The following is a 26,471-nucleotide window of genomic DNA, read 5'->3' as shown; positions in this document are numbered from 1 at the left end:
TTGCGTCATACTTCTTTGGGCATGTAATATTTATAAATTTTATTTATGGAGAATTTGCTTTATATTTACAGTTCATTTTATTGGTTATTTGTGTGTGTATTTGTTTTCTTACTTATTTGTTACATATTCAAAATAAAATCTATTCAATTCAATATCAAATATTCTACTTTGGAACTTTGAATGGAGAACTCCCAGAATACAATTTTATCTGCATTTCTACTTTCACTTAAGTAAAGGAACTAGAGCGGTGGTCTGGTAATCATTAGGTTCCCAGTTTGATTCTGGCTCCCCCTGTGAATCCTCCCTCCTTGAGCAAGACACTTAACCCCTACATTTACATTTAGCTGACGCTTTTATCCAAAGCGACTTAAGAAGTTCTGTACAACAAGTTAGCAGGAAGGGATTGTTCATCAAACAGTGTCGAACTTTAGTGCTACAGACTTGAGTGCATATTAGGTAATAATATAGGCAAGATTCGTCAGTAGCAGAGTGCATACTAGTAAAAGACGGTACAATGTTTTGTTTTTTCTTTTCTCATTTCAGATATTGATTGTGTTTTTAGTCTGCTCCCGATGAGCAGGTCGGCACCTTGCATGGTTGCCTCTGCCGTTGGTGTGCGTGTGCCTCTGCCCCCCCAATGGTGGATGGATACAGACTAAATGAGGCAGGATTCAATAATTGAAGGGATTTGGTTTAAGAGATTAACCTTCCAACTGATAAACTATCCCTGGATATTGTCTTATTTGCTGGACCTGCCAGCGCCAGCCTACAGGAGAGAAGGTACCTGACTGACTGATGTCTGTAGTCAACTTGGAGCTGCTTCACTTTATACCCGACATCACAGGTTTCATTTTTACTTCTCGGTTTCTGCCTTTTTATTTTTATTTCTTTCAAAAGATTTGATGCTGCATCCAGCTGTACTAGGCAAGGCAATGAATATTTCTGTTGAAATAGAAAACTATTATAGAACAGAGCTATAATAGCCATCTGGAATCAGGGACAACCATGAATTGGATGGGTACTACAAACGTATCCTTCTCACTGATGATGGTTTTATTTTGTAAAGACAAAATAACAACATATAAAACATTCCATTGTCAAATAATGACCAGTGATAATAAAACTAACCACAACTCTAACTATCAACTAATCCATATTCTCCATTCAATTTTAATCCTTCAGGTGAAAAAACAGTACAACGTTTTACAAATGTGTAAGGTTTTTCAATCCCATTATCTTAACACTATAGTTAAGTATTCGTTAAGACAGTGAAGCTTGTGTACTTTCAGCTGATGCATGACATTCATTCTCCATATTTAGATTGACTGTAATTATGCTTGTTGTTTAAAACATTTCAAAACAGACTTATATGGTTCTATGTCTGAAAGCTTCATTTATGACAGCTAAAATGAGGTAGATCATTCACAAAGAAGACTTTTACCTGTTCAAGATCATGACACTACAAGGAAATGGCTCAAAGAGACCTCCCGAGGCAAGGAGGCATGGAAGGAAATAGTGGAGGAAATACACTCCGTGGAGAAAATGACTTACTCTCTGAGAACGAAAGCCAAGTCTCACGACCGACGCTGGCTGAAGTGGACTCTATGCTGACAGACGAATAAAGAACACCACTAAAATGGACCAGACTAACCAAGAATGAAAGCAGCTCCCTCCCATATACCATTGTAATGTCTTGTATGTCATGTTAGTTAAGTGGTGGTTGTCTTTTTATTGTAATGTATGTGGATAAACTGAAGAAATTAACCAAAATAAAGAGATATATTAAAAAAAATAGGTAGTAAGTATGCAAGTGTTGATAATGATATACGTGTGTGAGTAAATACATCTCCTTGAATAATGTGCATCTACTGCCATCCCAACTCTGGCAGAGCCTGGCATAGCATGACTGGCCAGTCCCAATTCGACCACTCCTCCCCTTTTTTTTTGAGTGACACTCAATTAGAAGGTTTAGTGACATACCAGAAAGGGATAGTGGGGGACCCTGATGTAAACAAGACAAACGTCTTTCTCTGGGCCCCGTTCCATGTACCTGGATAACTGAGTTAGCCGGATAACTTTAGCTGGATAACTGGGTTAGCCGGACTTTCCGGTTTCATGTACGTGGATTTTCCAGATCACCATGCCAACAGATCCAAAAGTTTGAGCCTGCTCGAAAGCAGAGTTCAAGTTCAAGTTAGCCCGATCACGCAGAGCCACGCCCCCGCAAAGAAGTGACAGCTCGTTTCCTGAAACTATTCCCACAGTCTACGATCTGCATTATACCATTCTGAATTACGTTTTTGTGCTCCATTCTTCCAGAGGGGGCTTTTGAAATGTAAAATAGACCCAAAATGCTGATATTAAATTCACTTTGTCCTAAATAATGCACGTTATATATACCGTGGCGACGGTGGCGCTCGCTCGTGCGATGTACACAAAAATGTGGTTATTTTAATTGTAACTGGGATTAAGATGTCTGATGAGATGCGCTGTTTGACGGATTTGAGAAATTGAATGAGCCGTTGACGTCACATGAATGAATGAGGATAAAGAAATAAAACTTCATTCAAAATAAGGAATATTCTAAACACGGGTCTCTCGTTCATTAATGTATAAACAATGAATTTATCCCATCTGGCACAGTGGCCCAGCGGTAGTGCTCAAGCCTGCCAACCTTGCGACCCGGGTTCAAATCCCGGTGTTTCCAATATGACTTTTTTGAATATAATATTAATGATTATACGCCAAAGTAGCCTGGTTTTAAGTTAAAATATTATAAATCTACATGCATTGAGGATGTCATTCTTTATATAGCTCTCAACGTGCACCAAATTGAATTATTCCTATATTGCAAAAAAAAGGAGACAACTAGGGTCTTGAACCCCGGTCGTCCGTGTGAAAGTCAAAAGAACAACCCGTTAGACCACATTGGAGATAAGTTAAAGATTGACTATACATCAATCAATGGGCAAGAGGGCCGTATCGTAATTCTGTATAACAGTTAACTAGTTATTTTCGCTAGCAAGATCTCATTTGATTATTCAATCCAGCAGGCAAGTTTAAAGAAATATAATCTGATTGATTGAGGTAATGAGGGACTTAGAATTAGCCTATAGATAACGCATTTAACTTGTCGGCGAGGCGATTGAGCCGTATTGCAATCTGTCAATAAAGTCTTAAATCAATTAATCAATCAATGCCGTTGAGAATCAGGGTCTCTGCCATCGATACGTGCTGGCTTTTCACCTAAAACGGCCGCGCGCATTTAGCCTGACTCGCAAGTCTGGCTTGAGTTAACGAGACTGAATCCACCTTTGTGAAACAGGAAAATCCCGGCTTCGAACATCGGGTTAACTGAAGCTGGATAATGGACATCTTGATCGACTTAGTTGAACCACGTACATGAAACAGGGCCCTGGTCTGCATCCCCTTAACAATTGTGTGTATTGAGCCGTACTGTATTGTACCCATTCTGCAATCTGTTAAATAAAGTTTTCATTCATTCATAGTCAACAAGGCAGCCAGCGCTTTGATTGCCTAAATTTTGAAGGAGCAATGGAGGACTGAACAGCCCCCCCCCCCCCCCCCTCCCCCCTAATCAATTTGGCTCACTCGATGTTGGGACAAGTCCTCCCATATCAGCGGAAAACCCTGCTTTTTGATTTCCTTGTTTTGATGCTGGGGGAAGTGGGTGTGGCCAGTGTCTCCACCTTCCTCCTCTGCCTTTTTACTGAGGATTCATGACCAGTCTCCAGCTTCACCTTGGAGGTAATGGATGCGTTAGGGGAGTGTGGGGAGCGTGGGGAGCCCGGTGACCCCGTTTTGGGCTTCTTGGCTGGGGAGGTTTTGTGGGCAGATGGGCAGCTGTGCTGATTCAGACACATGGAACAGAGTGGGCTGACCGGTTGACACACCTGTTGACCGAAGCCCACAAGCAGCCAGTTGATCTCACTCCACAGCTCTCTGCATAGAATAGATTGGTAAAAGACTGATGTTAAACAAAAAGGCTTAAGCTTACGTTGACTTGAATAGTTAGCACAGTCAGAATGGATAGTATTGTTATATATTAATTATCAACCTCTATTTGTAAACACATATGTTGCTTGAGTTGACTTGAATAGTTAGCATGGTAGAATGGTTTGCTTTGTTACAATGTTACCAACATTTCTTTGTAAACAAATACACACACACACAGTGATACACACACATACACAGTGATGTGGTTACCTAGGTAACCAGTCCTCCAGGGCCTTGCGTGTTTCCTCAGGGTTCTTGGTCGTCTTCCTGAGCCAGCCCAGCCTATTGGAGATACGATGCACATGTGTGTCCACACCTACACAAAATGTAAAAATAAGTCAAATGTTACACGTAAGACGTAATTAAATTGCACTGCTTGTGATTCCAGGATATACTGTACATGTTTTTACATACGACTGACGAGGAGCAGAAGTATGTTTATTTCTGTACTGTGTGTGTGTCTACCTATGCCAGAAACCTGGTCCCAGGCAATGTCCATAGCCAGGTGAGCCATCTTGGGTCCCACCCCTGGCAGACGTACCAGTCCCTGCACACCATCTGGGATGTCTCCTCCAAACTCCCTCTGCAGCATGGCAGACGTCTGCTTCACGTACTTGACCTTGGTCTAGGGACCGGAGGGAGGGGACATGGGTGGGTAGGGAGGGAGGAGGGGCAGTGAAAGAGAAGGTAGGAGATAAATGGCATTAACACTTTCAGCGCCAGCCGTTTTAGCCATCCTTGTACTCATTATGCCACCGCTGTAAAGGATAGGGATTTTCACTGTGCGTCGCAGTGTTTGGAGGGCTATATCTATATTCTATATTATAGCTATGGAGACAATACTATGGCTCATTTGACATTTGACATATCCCTCGTTCAACATGTGAAAAATAATAAAATATTTCATGTATACGTTCGCGTTGTATAGTTTCAGAGTGATCCTGGCTAATTCCTGGTAACTGTGTTATATGGAGCAATATGTGAATTTAGCTAAAAGCGTTCACGTTGCTCGCCTGGACACGCTACTATTTTTTTGATGCTTTGATCGCCAGTAACGGCATTTGTTTTGAATACTACATACGTTGATCAGCTGGATCGATATGAAATCATTGTAGGATGAAGGTGGAATTGACGTCAGATAGTCCTTACCTTTGATTGGGGTTATTCCAAAAAGAATATTCCAATTGTCTGATCGCGATTTCCAGTATTGATGTCGATCGGGTCCCTGACATGAAGTGGCACAAGGTATGCCTCAAGTGTGCTGAACGTGTTTCAAAGTGATCGGATGAAGCGATTTACTTGGCTTGGTCTAAATTCTCCGCCCGGATGAAATTAGATGTGACACACAGTGTGAAATAAGGTTTCAAAGGGTGGGCGATACTGCCACCTAGCAGGATGCGGCCGGTATTGCACTCTAGGGATCTCAATGATTTCCTATGGTAACACCGAGGTCCGTGACACTGCATAGAATTAAAAAAATCAAAGAAAAGAAAAAACAATGAAAACCAGATAAATCTCTGGTTTTGGTTTTGGCACTCAACCGCTGGCGCGATAACCCGAGAAATCTCGGGTCTGGCGCAGAATGTGTTAAGAGAGGAGTCTATTTTATTTAACGTTTCAGCTTTGTTATGCATGGTGTATGTATGGTGAGAGAGAACAAATAGATAATAGATACGACATAGACAGAGAGAGATAACAGACAGATAGATGGATAGATATTTCTACTGAGAGCCTGCTCCGTTACCCTCCAGAAGCCAACAGGGTAGATGAGTTTGCCCAGTGTTTGGTCATCGGTGTTGACTATGTTTTCCACGGTGCAGCCATGGGCTCTGAGCCTCTGCATCGCAGCTGCAGTCACCTGGTCCTTGGTCTGACTGGACAGCATCAGAGACACCAGCACCTGGAAACGTCTCACCTGGGGGGGGGGGGGGGGGGGGGGGGGGCGTTATTCAGACTGGATTCAATTCCATTTCACTTCATCATTCAGTCTGAAAGTGGTCTCAGTCTGTCCGATTTCAGGTGTTATTATTCGGGTCTACAGGTCTGATATCCCCCAGATCAGGGGTCGGCAATTAGGTTTGGCCACGGGCCAGATTTTCCCCAAGCCATTGCTTGGCGGGCCAGGATCAAAAACAATGGCTAATTTAATATAGTGAAAAAAGACAAACGTTTTTCTCTGGTCTGCATCCCCTTAACAATTGTGTGTATTGCGCCGTACTGTATTGTACCCATTCTGCAATCTGTTAAATAAAGTTTTCATTCATTCATTCATTCATTCATGAACAGCAGATCAGCTGTTGCAGATCACTGTGGCGCGTGATGAACAGATCAGAAGACAGAATGCATGAAAACACGACTCACCATACCTTGTTTGTTGTTAAGTCCTCCAAAATCCCTGCTAATGTTACATATCCACTCGCCGCCCTCCAATTCCAGATTGGCGTTGAATGCAGCTACTTATCTGCCAACTTGAACACAGTTGTCATCATTTCCTCGTTGTTGTTGTTGTTGTCGCCACATATTATGCAGAGAGGACGTCGGCTCGGCACGCAAGAATCACCGACCTGTTGCGATAAACCTGTATTTTAAGTATGGCTCCTGTTTATTAAAAGAAGCGTTATTTTTCCCCGTTGCAAAGAAGCTATCCAAAGATGTTTGTTTTGTTTTTTTAACACATTTTGTTACTCGCTCCATCTCGAACGCGGAAGTGAAAGTGCGTTAGGGAAATATACACGCGGCCCGGTGGGACTATTCCATTGGTTCTCCCAGTCCACGTGACCATTTCTAGCATTTCAATTGGCTATAGTGACAGACATGCTTTTGATGACTACCGGTAGATAGATACAGCTTCACAATAAAAGACACCCTGGCGTCCCGAGTGAATATTTCCCGCGCGTAAAATAAATATCATATTCTCAAAATAATCTGACGGGCCAGAAATTATTGCTGGCGGGCCAATGTCGGCCCGCGGGCCGCCTATTGCCGATCCCTGCCCCAGATCCACTCCCCGACCGACCAGTAGGAGTCGCTGTTGCAACAACCAGGACTCACGGCTTCCCACCCGCGGATGACTGACCAAGTCGGAGGTACTTTGATAGTCTATCAGTGAGCTGGATGCAATCCTACCTTGAGGGGAGGGAACAGATGGTGGAGGTAAACGGTACCCTATCCCCCCCTCTCACAGTGAGCTGTGGTGTTCCACAAGGAAGCATACTAGGACCGCTACTGTTCCTAATTTATGCAAATGACATGTCGTCAGCTTGTGACTGCAACTTGTTCCTGTTTGCGGACGACTCAGCCCTGCTGGTCTCTGACAAGAACAAGTTACAGGTTGAAAAAACCCTCAGCTCGGAACTAGGCAGAATCTGCATATGGCTCGCTGATAACAAACTATCATTACACATGGGCAAAACAGAGTCCATTCTCTTCGGTTCAAATAACAAACTCAGCAAGACCGACGGCTTCTCAGTTACAGTGGGTGACAATATTGTCACAAGGAAAGATGAAATTACCTACCTGGGTTCCATCCTAGAGGCTAATCTCTCCTGTGACAAAATGGCATCCAATGTAATAAAAAAAGTCAACCAACGAACTCGATTCTTGTACCGGATCTCCTCTCTGGTAAACAAGAATACCCTGAAGACTCTGGCAGGAGCACTCATTCAGGGGTACTACGACTATGCTTGCACCTCATGGTACCAAAGCACCTCAAAGGCGCTAAAAACAAAATTACAAACATCTCAAAACAAACTGGTCAGACTACTGCTTGACCTTACTCCTAGAACCCACCTCACCCCTGCCCACTTTGACAACCTAGGATGGCTTAGAGTAGATGACAGAGTACAGCAACTTGCAATGGGCCTGGTCTACAAGATACACTACACGACCAAGGTACCCATGTACATGGCAAAATACTTCCCAAAGGTCAGTGAATACCACGATCACAACACCAGAGGGAGCTCCACAAATCATGTTAAACCCAGATTCGGCTCAAATAAGGGACTAAACACGTTTCGCAATTATGCCACATCAATGTGGAACGCCCTACCCAAAGCTGTAAAGGAATGTGGATCACTACCCACTTTCAAAACCTCTCTCAAGAGACACCTACGGGAGACTGCAATTCAACACTGGCCCCTGTAAATATCCTAACCCAACCCCCTCCAATGTACATTCATTTACCTAGTATGGTTTTGTCAATAGTCCAATGTACAATTTTGTTTGTTTGTACAGAGTCTCCCCCCCCTCAATGTACAGTTTTGCTTGTCTATACAGTGTGCCCCCCCCCCCCAACCACCTCCAATGTAAATTACCCAGTATGGTTGTCAATATCCCAGTGTACCCAACCCCCCCCACCCAACCTCCTCCAATGTACAGTTTCTACGTCAAATGTATATACTCCCTTTTCTTGACTCCTTCTGTATCACATACAGTACTGTATTTGCAAATCTGGTATGTCATAAATGTATAGATGTAGCAGTACTGACTATCTGTATGTCATGTATGTCATATATGTCCTGATGAATTGAAAATGGGGGACCCTGGTGGAAACAAGACGAAAGTCTTTCTCTGGTCTGCATCCCCTTAACAATTGTGTGTATTGAGCTGTACTGTATTGTACCCATTCTGCAATCTGTTAATAAAGTTTTCAATCAATCAATCAAAACTGCTGCCAGGAATTGAACCCAGGTCTCTGTGGTGGTAGGCGGGTGCTTAGACGTCTACACTACCCAGCTGCCCCTCCAATTAATTACTTTGACTGAATAGTATCAACCCAGCACTGAAAAAGTGACTATGACACTTGAGAGGAGTATAGACTTTGACCATTTTTGGGGGGGTTCATTGGACAAAAATGTTTGCGACATAAATCATGTTTCCCCATTAGAGGGATCTAACATGTGTCTATGTACCAAAAATACAGGGAATAATACATCAATACCCTAGTTTTGACTAGTTGCCTAGATATCCCACACTACAACTGGCATCATCAAGTCTGACCACCAGGGCAGGATAGGGCAGGTTTAGTCTGTGAGGGCTCCCACCCACTGTACCACAGGACAGGGCCGGTTTAGTCAGTGAGGAGGACTCTCACCCACTGTACCACAGGACAGGGCTGGTTTAGTCAGTGAGGTGAGGGCTCATTTATAACTTTATACTTTTGCTCCACTACATATCAAAGGAAATATTGTACTTTTTACTCCACTAAATGTATCTGAACCCATCAGCTACTAGATACTTTGAAGAAAACGATTTTGCATAGAAAACATGGCAAAAATGTATGAAGATACTTTCACATTTGAAGCCTGACAACTTCAAGTGGACATAATCAGAGCAGCACAACTGGACCACATACCACTTTAACTGTACATAACCTTTAATCAGAGCAGCATAACTTGACCACATACTGTACCACTTTATAACCTTTAGAGCAGCGGTTCCCAAACTTTTTTGGCCGTGCACCCCCTGTCACCTCCCGACCTAGCTGACGCAACGCCCAATGGTTTTCTGTTAGAAAAAATTGTTGCTGGTCTCCGTGCACAGATTACATTTTTTATTGTATCTCTTCCCACATGGATAGGGAATTTCTTTATTTAATTAAAATGTTCATGACAACATGGATGCATGTACTCTGCCAGCATGTTTAATATCCATAATACTAAAGGTTTGACTAAGATTTTTATGAAATTTTATTGTACATTTTTTTTTATTTATTTATTTTTTACCACCATTAGCCTTTTCATGTCACGCACCACCTAGAGGGCACTCGCGCACCACAGTTTGGGAACCACTGCTTTAGAGGACGGAATGCTCCAAAGCACTGGAATACACATACATTCAATAGCAAATACTGTACTTCTCTACTTTCACTTTAGTACTCTTTATCTAGGTATTTCTACTTTTACTTAAGTATAAAATGTGTACTTCTACAACCAGTGAGGGCCCCCACCCACCTCTGGAGGCGCATGCCTGTCGTAGCATTTTCCTGCTCCCATGTAGTCGACAGGAGCATCTCGGCTGCTCCTCATCTCGCGGACGTACCCCAGCTGTCTCCTCCAATCAGGAGGCTCCCGTCCCAACGCTCTGTCTTTACAAGCCCCACTTCTGCCTCTTTGTCGTACTCCACCTTCACCTGCTTCCTCCTGCGACTGGTGGAAGCTGTGGACACGGCAGCCTGAGGATGGAGCACAGAGCCGTCATCTGTACGGGGACAAATATCAGGGACAAAGACAGTTAGAGTGCATCTTGGGAATAAGGCTACATTGACCATCTTGTTGCAATACCCCTCCTAGACACACAGAGCATTCCCTGCACATAGGGATATCCTCGGGAAACTCAGGAAAACAAGGGCTCGTAGTGCTCTAAGGGAAGCATGGGGTTCAGTGCCTTGCTTAAGGGCACTTCAGAAGAGGATTATTATCAAAGTACACAAGGCAATTGAAATTAGTCTATCCCTCCTAGTTACACACAGTCCCCCACCCACATGCATTTCATCAGAGAGGTCAAAGCGCAGGGTCACCAGCAGTGCAGCGTCCCTGGAGCAGTTTTCGGGTTCAGTGCCTTGCTCAAGGACACTTATACAGAGATGGTGGGCACCGTAGATATAACACACCCTTCAGTCACCAGTTCACAGCTGAAATACACCCTCCTGTCAGTGATGGGGATTGAACAGACGATCAGTAGTTTGAGAACCAGTAGGTTAGCCAACAAACATCCATTGGCTGATTGATTGTGACTGATTTACAAGAGAACATTACAGTATTTCAACTACTGATTTAAAAAGTGCGCGCATGTGTGCGTTACCTAGGTGTTGTTAACCACTAGCTACCTGTTAATAAGGACACTGTGGAGGATCTTGGGGCAGAGATGTTTGCCTCTGCTTCTTCCACGTTCACAGCGATGGACGAGCATGCCTCCAAATCCCTCGGTTTCCTTGGGATTTTGGATTTGAGAGCAGCTAAACCCGTGCTGCAGTGTAAGGTTTGATTACCATTCCGAGTCACGACGGTATTGCTCTGGATGAAATAAGGAGAAGTCATTGTAAAAGTCAACTGAAATGCATTCCAGATGTTCGTGCAGCTAATGGTAAGCATTCAGGGGGGAATTAAGTTAGTTTCAGCTCGTCACGAGGATAATTCACAGATTTGGGACGATCCAATTTTCATAATATCGCCGGAAGCCAATCAGGCGAATGCGGAAGCACTTTTGGGCTGCCTTTAATATAGACGCGTCCGAACTAGTGTCGACCTTTTGGTATGATGACCCCGGAAGAGAAACATTTTTTCCTGAATCCCGATTGGCTGATATTTCTGTCATATTTTCGCTGAAGAGGAGGAAGTAGTTATTTGGAACCAATCAGATGACAGATGTCTGTGTCTGGGAGGCGGGGTCTAAAGTGTTTACCTGCAGGACGGAGAAAACATGGCGTCTCTCGACAGAGTTAAAGTGCTGGTGTTGGGAGACTCGGGTTCGTATAATTATATGAATAATAATAACGTTAATTAAAAGTAGTTCGAAGAACACAGATCCTCTGCATCAATAATATTAAGTAATCTGCGCCCTTTCTGCCTTTATTGGGTCAAAATAACAACAACAAATGTCTGCTGTAGCCTGTTGTCGAGTTGACAGCCGGGGCAGTAAGTAACAAGCAGGTTATTAATGTTACAGTGATGATCATATATCTCTTAGCTAACGTTACATTATATAGGTAATAAATACTGTTGTGTTGTTCTTACACAGCTGGCTTACACCATAAACAGGAGAATCCACCCCTCTTGTCTTTCCTTTATTAATTTAACACCCGAAAAATCACAACATACAATGGTTCATACTGAATCATAACTGTAGATTGATAGATAGACTGTATACTATAGTATAGCATTGTATAGTAGTGTACATAAGACCCAGTACCTCATCCGTAGCTAACAAATAACTATCGCAGGACCTTAGCATGTCTTACCATGCTTTTTGTACATTATACCTGTTATGTCTTATTCTTATTACTTGTATTATTGCACAAATGTCTTATTCTCATCCTATTCTTATTATTGTATTATTGCACAATCGTTGCGGGCAAGACCCCCCGCATTTCACTGTATGCCGTAACAAATAAAACTCTTGACTTGACTTCATCTGAATATACAATAGTTACACAACACAGGAGTAAATACATCTTATTGCATTGTTTTCTAATCTTATGTATCTTAGTTCATTCCGATCATAGCTAAGTAGGCCTATTGCTGCAAGTAAGCATCTTCATTGATGATGACTGCCCACTTGACTTCTTCCAACTGTCTCATCGTTTGACTTGCAGGTGGAGGGAAGTCCTCGCTGGTCCATCTGCTGTGTCAGAACCAGGTTTTAGGAAACCCCTCGTGGACCGTGGGCTGCTCTGTGGATGTGCGGGTGAGCAAGTGAGAACCTCCTCGGCTGAAGTGATCCTACCCATATTTCTTAAATTCTGTTAGATTTCTAGCTAGTCCGTCTGGTTAGCCACTCTGTTTGAAAACACGATCTGGGGAGGAGGTAGCTGGTGAAAATACCTTAGGTCGGTAAAAAAAAAAGCTCGCCAATTGGGCACAACGTAATGTAAAGACTTGAAATGACGTTGTTGGCTTTGTTATAACACTGTAAATGCAATGTTTATAATCCAGCACTGTTTGCATATGACTTTTCCTCAAACGGAGCTACACAATCTTGCCACATGATTGCATTTGGCCATGCAAAAATCAAGTGACCTGAAGGTTAACTTCAATTAGGGGAAAACCCATAGGAACCCTAATTGTGTCAGATTGCGTAGCTCAGTTTGAGGAAAAGATTATAAACATTGCACTTTGCACTACAAATGGTCAACTGAATGTTGCAACTTGGATAGTGTAATAACAAAGCCGACAACGTCATTTCACGTCTTTACATCGAGTCGCGCCCAATTGGCGAGCATTTGTTTTCTGGCTTCTGATATTTTCACCCAACCTCATGACATGAGATTGTGTAAGTATTAAGTATGAACTCATTCAGTGCCAACCACGAGTATAGTTGGGTTAACTCGCCATCTCTTGAGTGCCAATCACGAGTATAGTCGGGTTTTAATTGTTATTTCTTTTATTAGCGATATCTATTAATTTTCATCCATCCAACCTGATGTTATCGTTGGGAATGGGTCTGAGCTCGCAAAAGGGCAAATACCGCCGCCTATCGTCTCCCGGATGGTATTGCACAACATTGGATTGGATTGGCTGGGACTCTGGTCCGGGTTTCCCTTCTCGGGCAAGCAGTATCGTGTTACCACATTGACTGGGGAGGCTGGGAGCAGCGTCGATTATGTGTTTTGGACTATAACGTTGGATCAATAAACGCGATCAATATTTGGAATGGCAATCAGGAATTGGATCAATCTTTTTGCAGAACATCAGGTGTGTGTGTGTGTGTGTGTGTGTGTGTGTGTGTGTGTGTGTGTGTGTGTGTGTGTGTGTGTGTGTGTGTGTGTGTGTGTGTGTGTGTGTGTGTGTGTGTGTGTGTGTGTGTGTGTGTGTGTGTGTGTGTGTGTGTGTGTGTGTGTGTGTGTGTGTGTGTGTGTGTGTGTGTGTGTGTGTGTGTGTGTGTGTGTGTGTGTGCTGTGCACGAAATAACAATTAAAACCAGACTATCGTCGTGATTGGCGCTCAAGTGTCTGCGAGTTAACCCGACTATCATCGTGCCTGGCGTCCAATGAGTTAAGAGCGATGCACTGCTCTGTTATTCTATAAAGTCATTTAGAACTGCACTATTTTTATTATGCCTATTATTATGCACTTCCTATCAAATTCATGTGTCAGTTCTATACAGATTTTATCTTACCTCTTATGCACTGTGCCGCCTAGACTCATTACATCGACACTGTGATTATTGTACTGTAAATTAGGGCTATTTTATTTTATTGCCCTGCACGATTGCATAATTTGACTCTGTCTATTTTAAAACTACCATAGAATCAAACCGTAAACAAAGAGGCCTATTGGGATGTTAGATGTGATTTGCTGCTACCTATTTTATCCTCGTTTTATATGTCTGCACTTTATGCATTGGTCTGCCAATTTTGTGCTCATTGTATGCCTGTCTTTTTTTTACTGCTGTGAAGCACTTTGAGCTGCAATTCCTGTATGAAAGGGGCTATACGAATAAAGTGCATTAGGCGGGGTGGCGCAGCGGACTAAGCGCTCGTCACCAATGCGAGAGACATTGGTATCGAATCCGGCTGTCAGCTTGGCCGGCCGTCATACTGGCTCAATTGGCAGAGTCAGCGGGAGGGAAGCCGGTGGGTGGTAATCTGATCGTTGTAAACAGCGACTCCTACAGGTCGGTCAGGGCACCTGCACAGCGAGGGAGGGAGATGGTGAGGGTAGTGTGACCTCCCACACGTTACACCTCACCAATGAGAGTCCGCGCTGGCAGGTGAAAATATGCTGCTGGCTGTCTCCTATGTCTCGGAGGAAGCATCTGATAGACTTCAGGGCTCCCTAGACCGACCAGTGGGGGGCACATGCGAGCAACGACCAGGAATGGGAGGGGGGAATTGGCATAACGACTAAATTGGGATGGGAGAAAAACACAGAAAAACAGGAGGAGAAAAAGTGGATAAAAAAAAAAGATAAAGTGTATTATTATTATTATCAGTCAAGGAAATTGTTTCGTCCCAGGTACACGACTACAAGGAAGGTACCCCAGAGGAGAAGACGTACTACATTGAACTTTGGGATGTCGGGGGGTCGGTCGGCAGCGCCAGCAGCATCAAGAGCACCCGGGCCGTGTTTTACAACTCGGTCAATGGTAAAGTCCACATTTCTGATTTCTGAAAGGCCAAGCCAGAACCTAAATGTATTCCTCCTCATGGCTGATATTGTACCGTTTCAGGCATCATCTTAGTACACGACCTGACGAACAAGAAATCCTCGCAGAATCTGTACCGCTGGTCACAGGAAGCCTTGAGCAAAGACTCTTCTCCAACAGGAGTCATAGTCTCAAATGGGTATGTACACTGTGACCTCTATTTTTACTTCTTTTTACATGCTACTTTATTTTATTTCATACTTATCTTGTCTAGCACAGTCTCTGGAGCGTAACAGTAAGAAGCATTTTGTATAAAAGTATTCTGTACTTCTGTATGACAACTATTAAAGAAACTTAAGCAGTTAAAGGAACACGCAGACGTTATGGGACTTTTGCTTGAGCTAGCTTGCAGCCGGATAGCCTCCTCCTGGACGCACAGAGAGAGAGAGAGAGAGTGTTGTCTGATTCTGGAGAAGATGGCCCCATAATGTTGGCATGTTCCTTTCATTGACGACCAGCATGTAGCGCCGATTTATAGGCCAGAGGACAGAGGTTTGTTTACCAACCGATGTACTTTCTAACAGCTATATATATAATTTATAGTATTGCTATCTGTCCATTCTCATTGTCACTTGAGTGCATAAACCGTGCCTTCATAATGGCTTAAAGAAAATAAAAATCCATCAGTTGGTTGTCATTTTATAGCGCCGTGAATATAAGGTTTATCGCAGTTTTCGCCTCGTTTTTTTTCTGGGGAGCTAGATAATAGGCTAAAGGCTAGTCACGTTATATCAAACGCCATTTCTGCTGTATATATACGAATGAAATAAAACAAACTGCGTAGCATCCGGACTATTACAGAGCATCTATGGATGAAATGGGGGCGGCGGGGGACGCCGATCAGTATTATTGATTAGCAATACAGTGTGTGTTCAAGTAGCCATTTTCACTGATCGATCACGTTACGTTTTAAAACAATGTCCAATCCAGCTGTAATTTGGGGGAATAGTATCCTACCGTCAGGCCATGTGATCGCCGGCAGCATTTCGTCATTAGTCATCGGAATCTGGTAGATCGATATGTCCATTGGCTAATCATAAATCCCATTATTCCAGGCTGAAATATGCGTTCGGTAACGGGATCAAAGATGGAGGGTCTTCGTTTGGAACCGAGGCTCATATGAAATGCCCACAGACGGTGAAAAGAATTTTTTTTTCAATCGCCCTCAATGATACTGCAGTGGAGCGATGGCGCCCCTAAGCGGATCTGGCCGGTATTGCATGTTTCGAAAATCAAATATGTGGGTAGGTCCTGCAAGTCGATCGCGGACGTTAATAGCGTTATAAATATGGAATAAAACAATAACAACTCGCCACAAGTTAACTTGTGGCTCTGGTCCTCAACGGGTGGAATCGAATCACGAGTTAACTCGTGCTTGGGCGGCAACTTAAGCACTTTTTTTGTTGTTTGTTTTTTAGGTATTCTTTTTTATATAGGAGAGAATATAATACAGACAGACCACTCATTAAATATTCTATTAAAGGCCCAATCAGTAATTCAAACTACAATTAAATGAATAGCCCCATCAGTAATGCAGGTTGCAGCGATGGACGGTGTTCCCCAGAGAAGAGGTACTGTCTAGGCTACACTCTCCTTGCAGATGGAGATCAAAAAGAAGACTTTTGCACAGTACTGTATATACAGCGTACAAAAAAACTACTTTTGTACATTTTGTAACGGCACAAAGATCACCTGAATCAATCAAGGATGACTCCAAATAGCACCACTGTCTTTATATTGCAATGCAGCTTGAGATGCCTTTGTTATTTATTTGTATATATTTCTTTATAATTATAGAAAAAAAAAATATTATAATACAATTATTTATGGAGAATTTGAGCCCTTTTCTCTGAGGCAGCAGGAATAACCACCGGTCGATTCTTCTCACTTTACCTGTTCAGACTCTTACTCTGGTGTCCTTCCCCCCCTGTTTACCGCACCGCACAGCGACTACGACAGAGAACACTTTACCTGTTCAGACTCTTACTCTGGTGTCCTCCCCCCTGGTCTCCCCACCGCACAGCGACTACGACAGAGAACACTTTACCTGTTCAGACTCTTACTCTGGTGTCCTCCCCCCTGGTCTCCCCACCGCACAGCGACTACGACAGAGAACACTTTACCTGTTCAGACTCTTAGGGCATGCGTCCACTTAGCTCACATTTCCAGCAGAAAAACACTGGCAGTGCGCTGGTAGTACTGGGGTGGAGCGCTTGCTGTGAGAAAAAAAAAACGCAGCGCGAGCCTTTTGTAGCTATGACAACGAGCTGTCAGTCACCAACCTACCTGATGACGAGAGAGAAAGAACTCTAGCGACACCTACATGACAGCCATCTTGTAATAATAATTTTTATCGTATTTTACCGCCACGGTTTTGTACATATAGTATATTTTAATATACTTCATTGTATATTAATTATATATATATTGTTATTACCTGACACCACAGTTCGCCCTTTGCTTTTTATTAGCTTTTTATTAGTGTATTCGTGTAGTTATTATTATTATTTGTGCCGTCTCTTGTGGGTAGACAGGCAGGCAGCTCCGGTGTCAGGTTACAAACAGAGTGGTAGATATGATAGGCTGTGATTGGTTGTCTGAAAAGACGCTCAGCGCATCGCTCTGAAAAGTTCAGAAAGTTTCAACTTTAAACGCTGTGTGCGGCCGCACAAAAAAGCTGAAAGGCGCTGAAAAAAGAAGCCGACTGCAGCGCATATCCTAAAGATTATCATTACAATTATTATTATTTTGTGCACGTTGTGCAAATTGAGAGGCTGTGCTCTTTGCACACAACCATCGTACACTTGTAACAGTGCCTCTCCAGGCGGCTGCGATTGTAATGATAATCTTTACAATAATAATAATAATAATATTGCATTTCACTGTAGACCGCAGCAGCGATAGAAATATATGGCGAATGTAGCTGTGCATTCACTGTACATGTATTGCAGGACAATGTTTGTACTGCCTAATATCTGTGTCGGTACAATTATATATAAAACAATATATATTTTAGCGACTAGCCCACTAGCGTGAATACGAGGAAATGGGCGAAGACTTGGGCTGTGGAACTGAAAGCTAGGCGCAACGCGATTGGGCGCTGAGAGGCCAATCAGGCCGCGCAAACCAACTGCCTTGGGTAAAGTATTCACGCATCCGGGCCCTTACTCTGGTGTCCTCTCCCCCTGGTCTCCCCACCGCACAGCGACTACGACAGAGAACACTTTACCTGTTCAGACTCTTACTCTGGTGTCCTCTCCCCCTGGTCTCCCCACCGCACAGCGTCTACGACAGAGAACACTTTACCTGTTCAGACTCTTACTCTGGTGTCCTTCCCCCTGGTCTCCCCACCGCACAGCGACTACGACAGAGAACACTTTACCTGTTCAGACTCTTACTCTGGTGTCCTTCCCCCCCTGTTTACCGCACCGCACAGCGTCTACGACAGAGAACACTTTACCTGTTCAGACTCTTACTCTGGTGTCCTCTCCCCCTGGTCTCCCCACCGCACAGCGACTACGACAGAGAACACTTTACCTGTTCAGACTCTTACTCTGGTGTCCTTCCCCCCCCTGTTTACCGCACCGCACAGCGACTACGACAGAGAACACTTTACCTGTTCAAACTCTAACTCTGGTGTCCTCCCCCCTGGTCTCCCCACCACACAGCGACTACGACAGAGAACACTTTACCTGTTCAGACTCTTTACTCTGGTGTCCTCCCCCCTGGTCTCCCCACCGCACAGCGACTACGACAGAGAACACTTTACCTGTTCAGACTCTTACTCTGGTGTCCTCCCCCCCTGTTCTCCCCACCGCACAGCGACTACGACAGAGAACAGTTTGCCGAGAATGCGGTGCCTCTGCTCCTGATTGGCACCAAGTTCGACCAGATCCCAGAGAACAAGCGCAGCGACGTGCTCACCAGGACAGCCTTCCTCTCTGAGGACTTCAACGCAGAGGAGATCAACCTGGTAAAGGCTCCGGCAGGGTCATCTAGCCCCTCATGAACACATTTTTGAATAGTCTGTTCTACTTAGTACTGTTTTTAACCCTTTCACTGCCGCACTACCAAAACGGTTAACCCTTTCACTGCGGCAATACACAGAAGGTTAACCCTTTCACTGCCACACAACAGCCGGTTAACGACCGTCGGTTGTGTGATAGTAAAGGGTTAACCTTCTGTCGTGTGGCAGTGAAAGGGTTAAGACCGAAAATTCTAAAAATCAAAATGACACCATTCACCGTCGTAGCCTATAATAACACAGCATTGCATTGGCCTATCAACCGGTTTTAATAAACAAACAGAAAAGATGCACAGGTTACTGTTTCTATCAATTAGGTGATGAAAATTAGGCTGCCTCTAAATATAAAAATGTATAAAATAAGAATCGTTTGGTTCACTTAAAAAGAAATTTGTTTTATAAAGATTTAATTAAATAATGATATATATTTTTCGACTCTGACATGAACATCGAATGTGGAGACTGGCAAGAGTATTAAAAAATGATAACTCATCCCCATCATGAACCCGTATTCTCTAACTAAGATTCTCGGATTGTTTCAAACAAGGACCCTGTAGGCTTGATCACATACAGTATGTGTGCAGTAGTCATAATAATAAGTGTCTTATTTAGTTGTCTATTCATTCATTCAATCTTTATTTAATCTCGAAGGATAATTGAGACCAAACATTATCGATAAGTAAGAAATACAGCTCGGGGTCCAGAATTGAACTGACCCTTCCAACGTATTCACAGGTCAAATCCACATCTTTCATATCTTATATCTTATCATCATATATTTCATGTGCATATTCAGGTTGTGCTTTGCATAATAAAGATGGTCTTACCATTGTAACGTTGTCATAACCAAATGATAATACTGTTTTCCTGAATGTTACTCGATCCACTTCCTGTGAGGTTTTGTGTTTAAGGCGATACCTTGGTTCTCTCGGCAGGACTGTACCAACCCGAGGTACCTCGCCGCCGGTACGTCCAACGCCGTGAAGCTGAGCCGCTTCTTTGACAAGGTGAGAAACAAGGGTGTAAAAAGTACCCAGAAATTATACTTAAGTGAAAGTATGGAATTTGATTGGCTGTTTTTTATATAGAGGGCGGCTGCAGGATTAATAACGTTAACGTTAGTTCGGCCAGAGAAACAAATATACTAATTAAAATGGTTGGAACTGCGAGATTTGTACTTTGTACTTTGTAGGTCTGCATTTTAAATTTAAGGAGTAAAAAGTATGTTATTTTTTCTCTGAAATGTAATTGAGTAAAAGTACAAGTATACAAACCTAATAATACTTTAAGTACAAATCCCCCAAAACAGTAGTTAAGTATTGTAACGAAGTACAATTACTCAAGTACTTTACACCCAGAGTGTCCCACCACTGTGTGTAATGGTCACAAATGTGCCTATTATATAGCTGCAGTGCCATGTTTAGTCACTAAGTGGCGCTCCATTGCTTGTACCTGATCTAGCAACATGTTTCATGTGATTTAACTTGAGCCAGTGACTCACTTCACTTCCTGTTCCACCTGCTGTCCGGCAGCAGCATTAACCCTTTCAGTGCCGCACTACCAAACGGTTTAACCCTTTCACTGTGAAAATACACAGAAGGTTAACCTTTTCACTGCCACACGACAGCCGCTTGTGTGATAGTAAAGGGTTAACCTTCTGTTGTGTGGCAGTGAAAGGGTTAACTTGTCTAGTTCTCTAGTAATTATGCCACATCAATGTGGAACGCCCTGCCTAAAGCTGTAAAGGAATGTGAATCACTACCCACCTTCAAAAACACTCTCAAAAAACACCTACGTGAGACTGCAATTCGAAACTGGCCCCTACAAATGTCCTAACCTAGTTGTACAGTAAATGACCAAGTAAGGCTTTGTCAACATTCCAATGTACAGTGTAAAATGTGTGTGTGTCCCCTACCCAACCCCCCCCCCCCCCCCCCCCCCACCTCCAATGTACAGCCCTCACCCAACCCACCCAACCCCACCCCACCAACCTCCTCCAATGTACAGTTTCTACGCCAAATGTATATACACTCCTTTTCTGGACACTTTTGTATCACAAACAGTACTGTATTTGCAAATCTGATATGTCATAAATGTATAGATGTAGCAGTACTGTCTATCTGTATGTCATGTATGTCATATATGTTATGATGAATTGAAAATGGGGGACCCTGGTGGAAACAAGACGAAAGTCTTTCTCTGGTCTGCATCCCCTTAACAATTGTATGTATTGAGATGTACTGTACTGTACCCATTCTGCAATCTGTTAATAAACTTTTCAATCAATCAATCAATCAAACGATGTGTCTTAGTGTCTGTGAAAACTATTCTCTAGTAACGATGTGTCTTAGTCATTAAAGGCCAAGCCCTGGAGTTTTTTAGATCATATTTGTCTGAGAGAAGTTTTTGTGTTAGCCTGGGCGACGCTGTATCCTCCACAGCACCTATCCCCTGCAGGGTTCCCCAAGGCTCAATTCTCGGGCCAATTTTATTTGTGTTGTACCTGCTCCCCTTAGGGCCTATACTCCGAAAGCATGGCGTCTCCTTTCACTGCTACGCAGATGACAGCCAGATTTACATGCCATTAAAAAGAAACACTACCAACCCGGTAAAACCACTACGAGCATGCCTTGATGATGTTAAGGCATGGCTGGCATCAAACTGTCTTTGTCTCAATGACAGTAAAACAGAGGTCATGGTGTTTGGTCCAAGCAATGGTCATGTGCCTCCTCCTGGTGATCTGGGCCCTCTTGGGCTTTTTGTGAAGCCAACAGTCACCAACCTAGGGGTGAAATTCGATTGTGACCTAAAGCTGGACAAGCAGATCAATACTGTGGTGGGAAGGAGCTTTTTCCAGCTTAGGAGGCTGTCCAAGGTCAAACCTTTTTTATCCCGTTCCGTTTTTGAAATGGTTATCCATGCTTTTATGACCTCTCGCCTTGATTACTGTAATGCCCTGTACGTGGGTGTCAGTCAGGCCTCCCTCTCTCGTTTGCAGTTGGTGCAAAACGCCGCTGCCCGTCTGCTGACGGGAACGCGAAAGAGGGAGGACATTTCTCCTGTGCTGGCTGCCCTCCACTGGCTTCCTGTGCGTTTTAGGATTGATTTTAAGGTTTTACTGTTTGTTTTTAAATGTTTGAACGGCGTTTAGCTGGTCGTCCGCAGTAATACACATTGGCCGTATTACGGGGAGGGAAACTGAAGGGTGGGGATCGGGCGTTGTGAACAAGCGACTCCTACAAGTCGGTTGGTGCGCCTGCGCAGTAGAATCAGGAAGTGTCGGGGGCAGCGTGAGCCTCCCACGCGTTACTCCTCGACACTGAGAGATCGAGCTGCGCAGGTGAAAAGATGCGACTGCTGTTACCTCAAGTACCGGAGGGGACTTGTGCTATGTATGACTTAGTCCACATTGCAGCCGGCTTGTGGGAGGCAAGAAACAGCGTTCGTGACAGGGGAGGGTTGAATTGGATGATACGAAATTGGGATGGGAGAAAATATAGAAAAATGGGAGAAAAAGTGGATCAAAAAAAAAAATGTTTGAACGGCTTGGCACCGGGTTACCTCTCAGACCTGCTGGAACCCTATGTTCCTCTAAGGTCCCTCAGGTCCTCTGACCAGCTCCTCTTGGCCGTTCCAAACTCCAGGCTGAAGCTTAGGGGGGACCGTGCTTTTGCAGTGGCAGCCCCAAAGCTCTGGAATGAGCTGCCACTGCATGTTAGGCAGGCCCCCACTCTGCAGGTGTTTAAATCACGCCTCAAAACACACTTATTTGCTCTGGCTTTTGTTTTTTAAACCGTTTTTGAGAGATTTGCCTTTTTATGTGACACATTGTACTGTTTTATTATGTGTTTTTATTACATTTTTATGTTTTATGTTTTATCCTATGTTTGTGGACTTGTACAGCACTTGGGTCAACTTTGTTGTTTTAAATGTGCTATATAAATAAAGTGGATTGGATTGGATTGGATTAGTGTCTGTGAAAACTATTCTCTAGTAACGATGTGTCTTAGTGTCTGTGAAAACTATTCTCTAGTAACGATGTGTCTTAGTGTCTGTGAAAACTATTCTCTAGTAACGATGTGTCTTAGTGTCTGTGAAAACTATTCTCTAGTAACGATGTGTCTTAGTGTCTGTGAAAACTATTCTCTAGTAACGATGTGTCTTAGTGTATACTACTATCTACTATGCTACTATGTCTATACTACTACCTACTATTGCTACTATGTCTATACTACTATGTACTATGCTACTATGTCTATACTACTATGTACTATGTCTATACTACGATGTATTATGTCTATACTACTATGTAGTATGTCGATACTACTATCTACAATGTACTATGTCTATACTACTATGTACTATGTGCTATGCTACTATGTCTATACTACTACCTACTATATACTATGTCTATGCTACTATGTACTATGTCTATACTACTACCTACTATATACTATATCTATGCGTATGTACTATGTCTATACTACTATCTACTATGTCTATACTACTATCTACTATGTACTATGTCTATACTACTATGTCTATGTACTATGTGTAGCACTACAATAACAAAGCCACGTACCCTGAGCCGCCAGAGGTGCACCCCTCCTGTTGACTTGTTGTTCAGAGGTGCACCCCTCCTGTTGACTTGTTGTTCAGAGGTGCACCCCTCCTGTTGACTTGTTGTTCAGAGGTGCACCCCTCCTGTTGACTTGTTGTTCAGAGGTGCACCCCTCCTGTTGACTTGTTGTTCAGAGGTGCACCCCTCCTGTTGACTTGTTGTTCAGAGGTGCACCCCTCCTGTTGACTTGTTGTTCAGAGGTGCACCCCTCCTGTTGACTTGTTGTTCAGAGGTGCACCCCTCCTGTTGACTTGTTGTACAGAGGTGCACCCCTCCTGCTGACTTGTTGTACACAATTTCTAAGTGGCTTTGGATAAAACCATCAGCTAAATGACTAAATGTAAATTATTTTTGATTGACTAACTTTAACATCCATTTTTATAGGTGACGGAGAACAGATACTTCACCAGAGACCCAATTCAAGTGAGTATTGTCTTTGTCTCTCTCTTGTGTCTCATCGTTCTCATTAGAGAAGACATCAGATTAGGGCTTTCACGATTTGTCGCCCATGTCGACGTCATCGACTATGACATTTCGCCGATTTGCATGTTCATGATCGACGCATGGTATTGTTAATTGTATGTCCCTTTTGTGTTGGAAATGGCAGTCGTTCAAAGTCATAACATGTGCAACATGTAATCTAACTAATGCGCAGTGACTCACCTTCAATATATAAATAACTTCTCTTAAACCACTATTCGTGATTCTGCCTAGAGCCAGGACTCGACAGTCACAGTGCGCTCCAGCTGGAAGGGAGGGCTGAGCCTGATACCCCCACCTTAAATCTTAGAAGCTATGACATCTAACTCTTCAGCCCTGCGTTCTACAGCCTGTGACAACTCCTCTTGCGAGTCGCACTGTTTCTATGTAAACTCGAGCAACGGGTCCAATAAATGCGTCTAACATGCTTTACATCCTCACCATTCCTGTATGCCCGTCACGGTAAAAACCTTAACTAACTTTAGATGCTAACTACAGTAAGCTAAGCTAGCTCACAGGCACAGGATAAATCAGTTTTGTGGAGTTCAAATATTTAATCTGATTAATCAAGAGTATCAATAATACACCTGAGTGAAGTCTAGTAAAAATAAATGTTAATCTTGCGTTAAAAAAATGGTGGTGTTAAAAGAATTGTGCATTAACGCGTTAACTTTGACAGCCTATATATATATATATATATATATATATATATATATATATATATATATATATATATATACTATCAGCTTGGATTGCCTCAGAAAAAACTAGTGTGAGGGAAGTTATAGTTTGTAGACATATATATGCTGTATGTAATATATATATATATATATATATATATATATATATATATATATACTAGACTTCACTCAGGTGTATTATTAATACCCTCATTGATACTATGTTTGTTTCTGACTCAAAGTGTGTGTGTGTGAGAGAGAGAGAGGGGGGAGTGAGAGAGATGAGGAAGGGGCAAAAGAGAAAGATCTGGAGTGTGTGTGTGAGAGAGAGAGGGGGTCCCTTGTGTGGGTGAATGTAACAAGTTCCTAACTTTTTCTTTCCCCTATTATTTCATGTACACTTTATTCATTGTTTTAAATAATTACATTTTTTTAAGTTATTTTGTTTGTTTAGAATTTTATGCAAATTTACGATGCATGAGGGTCATCCTTTTGTGTTAAATCGCTGCTTAAACAAAAAAAATGGGGATGAATAGTTCAAGTGTAAAGTTCAACACACTACTGTGTTAGTAATCATTACTATGTAATGTTACAGTTAGTAAATTGGTATGCCCATCTGCTATTTTTTTGTTTTTTATTTAATTTTCTTACACTGCAGTTTGCACATCTTAGTTACATTACTTGAAGATTCTGGACAGTATTTGTCATTGTGGCAATAAATAAACATGGATTTCTTTGCATTTTACAGAATTTTGGATTCTATATTGAAGTGGTTACAGCCCTGTCGGATACCACGAGGTGACCACTGTACATCTCTAAAATACTAAACCTCTCCGTTTCTCTCCCACCTCCGTCTCCACAGATGACAGCGTTCACAGACAGGAAACGGTTCAACTTCAAGAGCCTGCACTACGACTGAGAGGCAGCGGTCTGTGGTCTGATGTATCTCTCGGTCACACCACAAGTCACCCGTTATATTGTCCCTCAGTCACTCTCACTATGTGTCCTCCTCTCGCCTCGCATGTGTCATTCCTAACACTATAGATTTCTAGAACTTATTCGTCTGTAATATCAGGGAGCAGTAACTTCTGGGCCCATATTTTACATGATCACACTTCTATGAACGGCAGTACTGATCTAGATCAGCGGTCAGCTCACCATACTATACTGATCAGTGGTCAGGTCACCATACTATACTGATCTAAGATCACTTGTCAGGTCACCATACTATGACTTGTGATGATTCAATCTGGTCTCAGATCAGCTCTCCTATGGGGCGCATAGCATGTATCTGTATGTTTATTTGCAAATAATCTAGTAAAACTTTCATTGTAATTATTTATCTTCAAGCCTTCTTTCTTCCCTTGTATTGAACACTGTTTTTGGTGGGTATGGCATCCAATTTATTAATTATTACCTGTATGGCTACCCCACACCCAAGAGTATAGAACACCTTTACAAACCGGGCAGTGTTCCAAAATGCTAACTGATTAATTCGAAGGAAATTCATCCCATTGTGAGATCATCGAGGGATAAGCTATTGTGAGCAGCTTGAGGACTTGGCCAATATGTACATTATGTGCTGGTGGAGTCTGAGCCTCAGCAGATCTGAAGTGATGAGTAATCGAATAGGAATTGGTCAACAAAATTGTTTATCTTTTTTAAATTATTGTCTTTTTTTTCAAACAACTCCATGGTTTGCTATATTAGCAAATTAATTAAATAAAAGTAAATTTCCTGTGTTGGTCATTTTCACGTCAAGTTTTAATGTCTGTTTTTAAAAGCA

The 26,471-nt window shown here is 42.8% G+C and overlaps 2 protein-coding genes across 2 annotated transcripts; one reads left to right on the top strand and one right to left on the bottom strand.

The window, feature by feature from the left end:
• Positions 1-3,638: 3,638 nt before the first annotated feature.
• On the bottom strand, positions 3,639-11,054 carry LOC311231614 (endonuclease III-like protein 1; the record flags this gene model as incomplete). The annotated part of the gene is given in 7 exon segments (XM_084318242.1): positions 3,639-3,963; positions 4,228-4,333; positions 4,483-4,642; positions 5,762-5,932; positions 9,969-10,088; positions 10,091-10,215; positions 11,006-11,054. Coding segments are annotated over 7 exon segments (1,056 nt in total).
• Positions 11,055-11,375: 321 nt separating this feature from the next.
• rabl3 (RAB, member of RAS oncogene family-like 3) lies at positions 11,376-26,440 on the top strand. Its single transcript, XM_084318005.1, has 8 exons — positions 11,376-11,482; positions 12,329-12,420; positions 14,691-14,820; positions 14,905-15,019; positions 18,703-18,853; positions 19,840-19,911; positions 23,910-23,948; positions 25,548-26,440. The coding sequence occupies exons 1-8, from the start codon at positions 11,437-11,439 to the stop codon at positions 25,602-25,604; spliced, it is 702 nt and encodes a 233-aa protein (XP_084174131.1). The 5' UTR covers positions 11,376-11,436; the 3' UTR covers positions 25,605-26,440.
• Positions 26,441-26,471: the final 31 nt, after the last annotated feature.

The sequence above is a fragment of the Notolepis coatsorum genome, assembly GCF_963971535.1.
Source record: "Notolepis coatsorum genome assembly, chromosome: 7".
NCBI lineage: Eukaryota > Metazoa > Chordata > Actinopteri > Aulopiformes > Paralepididae > Notolepis > Notolepis coatsorum.
Note: the sequence above shows the minus strand (reverse complement) of the source record. Positions and strands in the feature narration are given on the sequence as shown.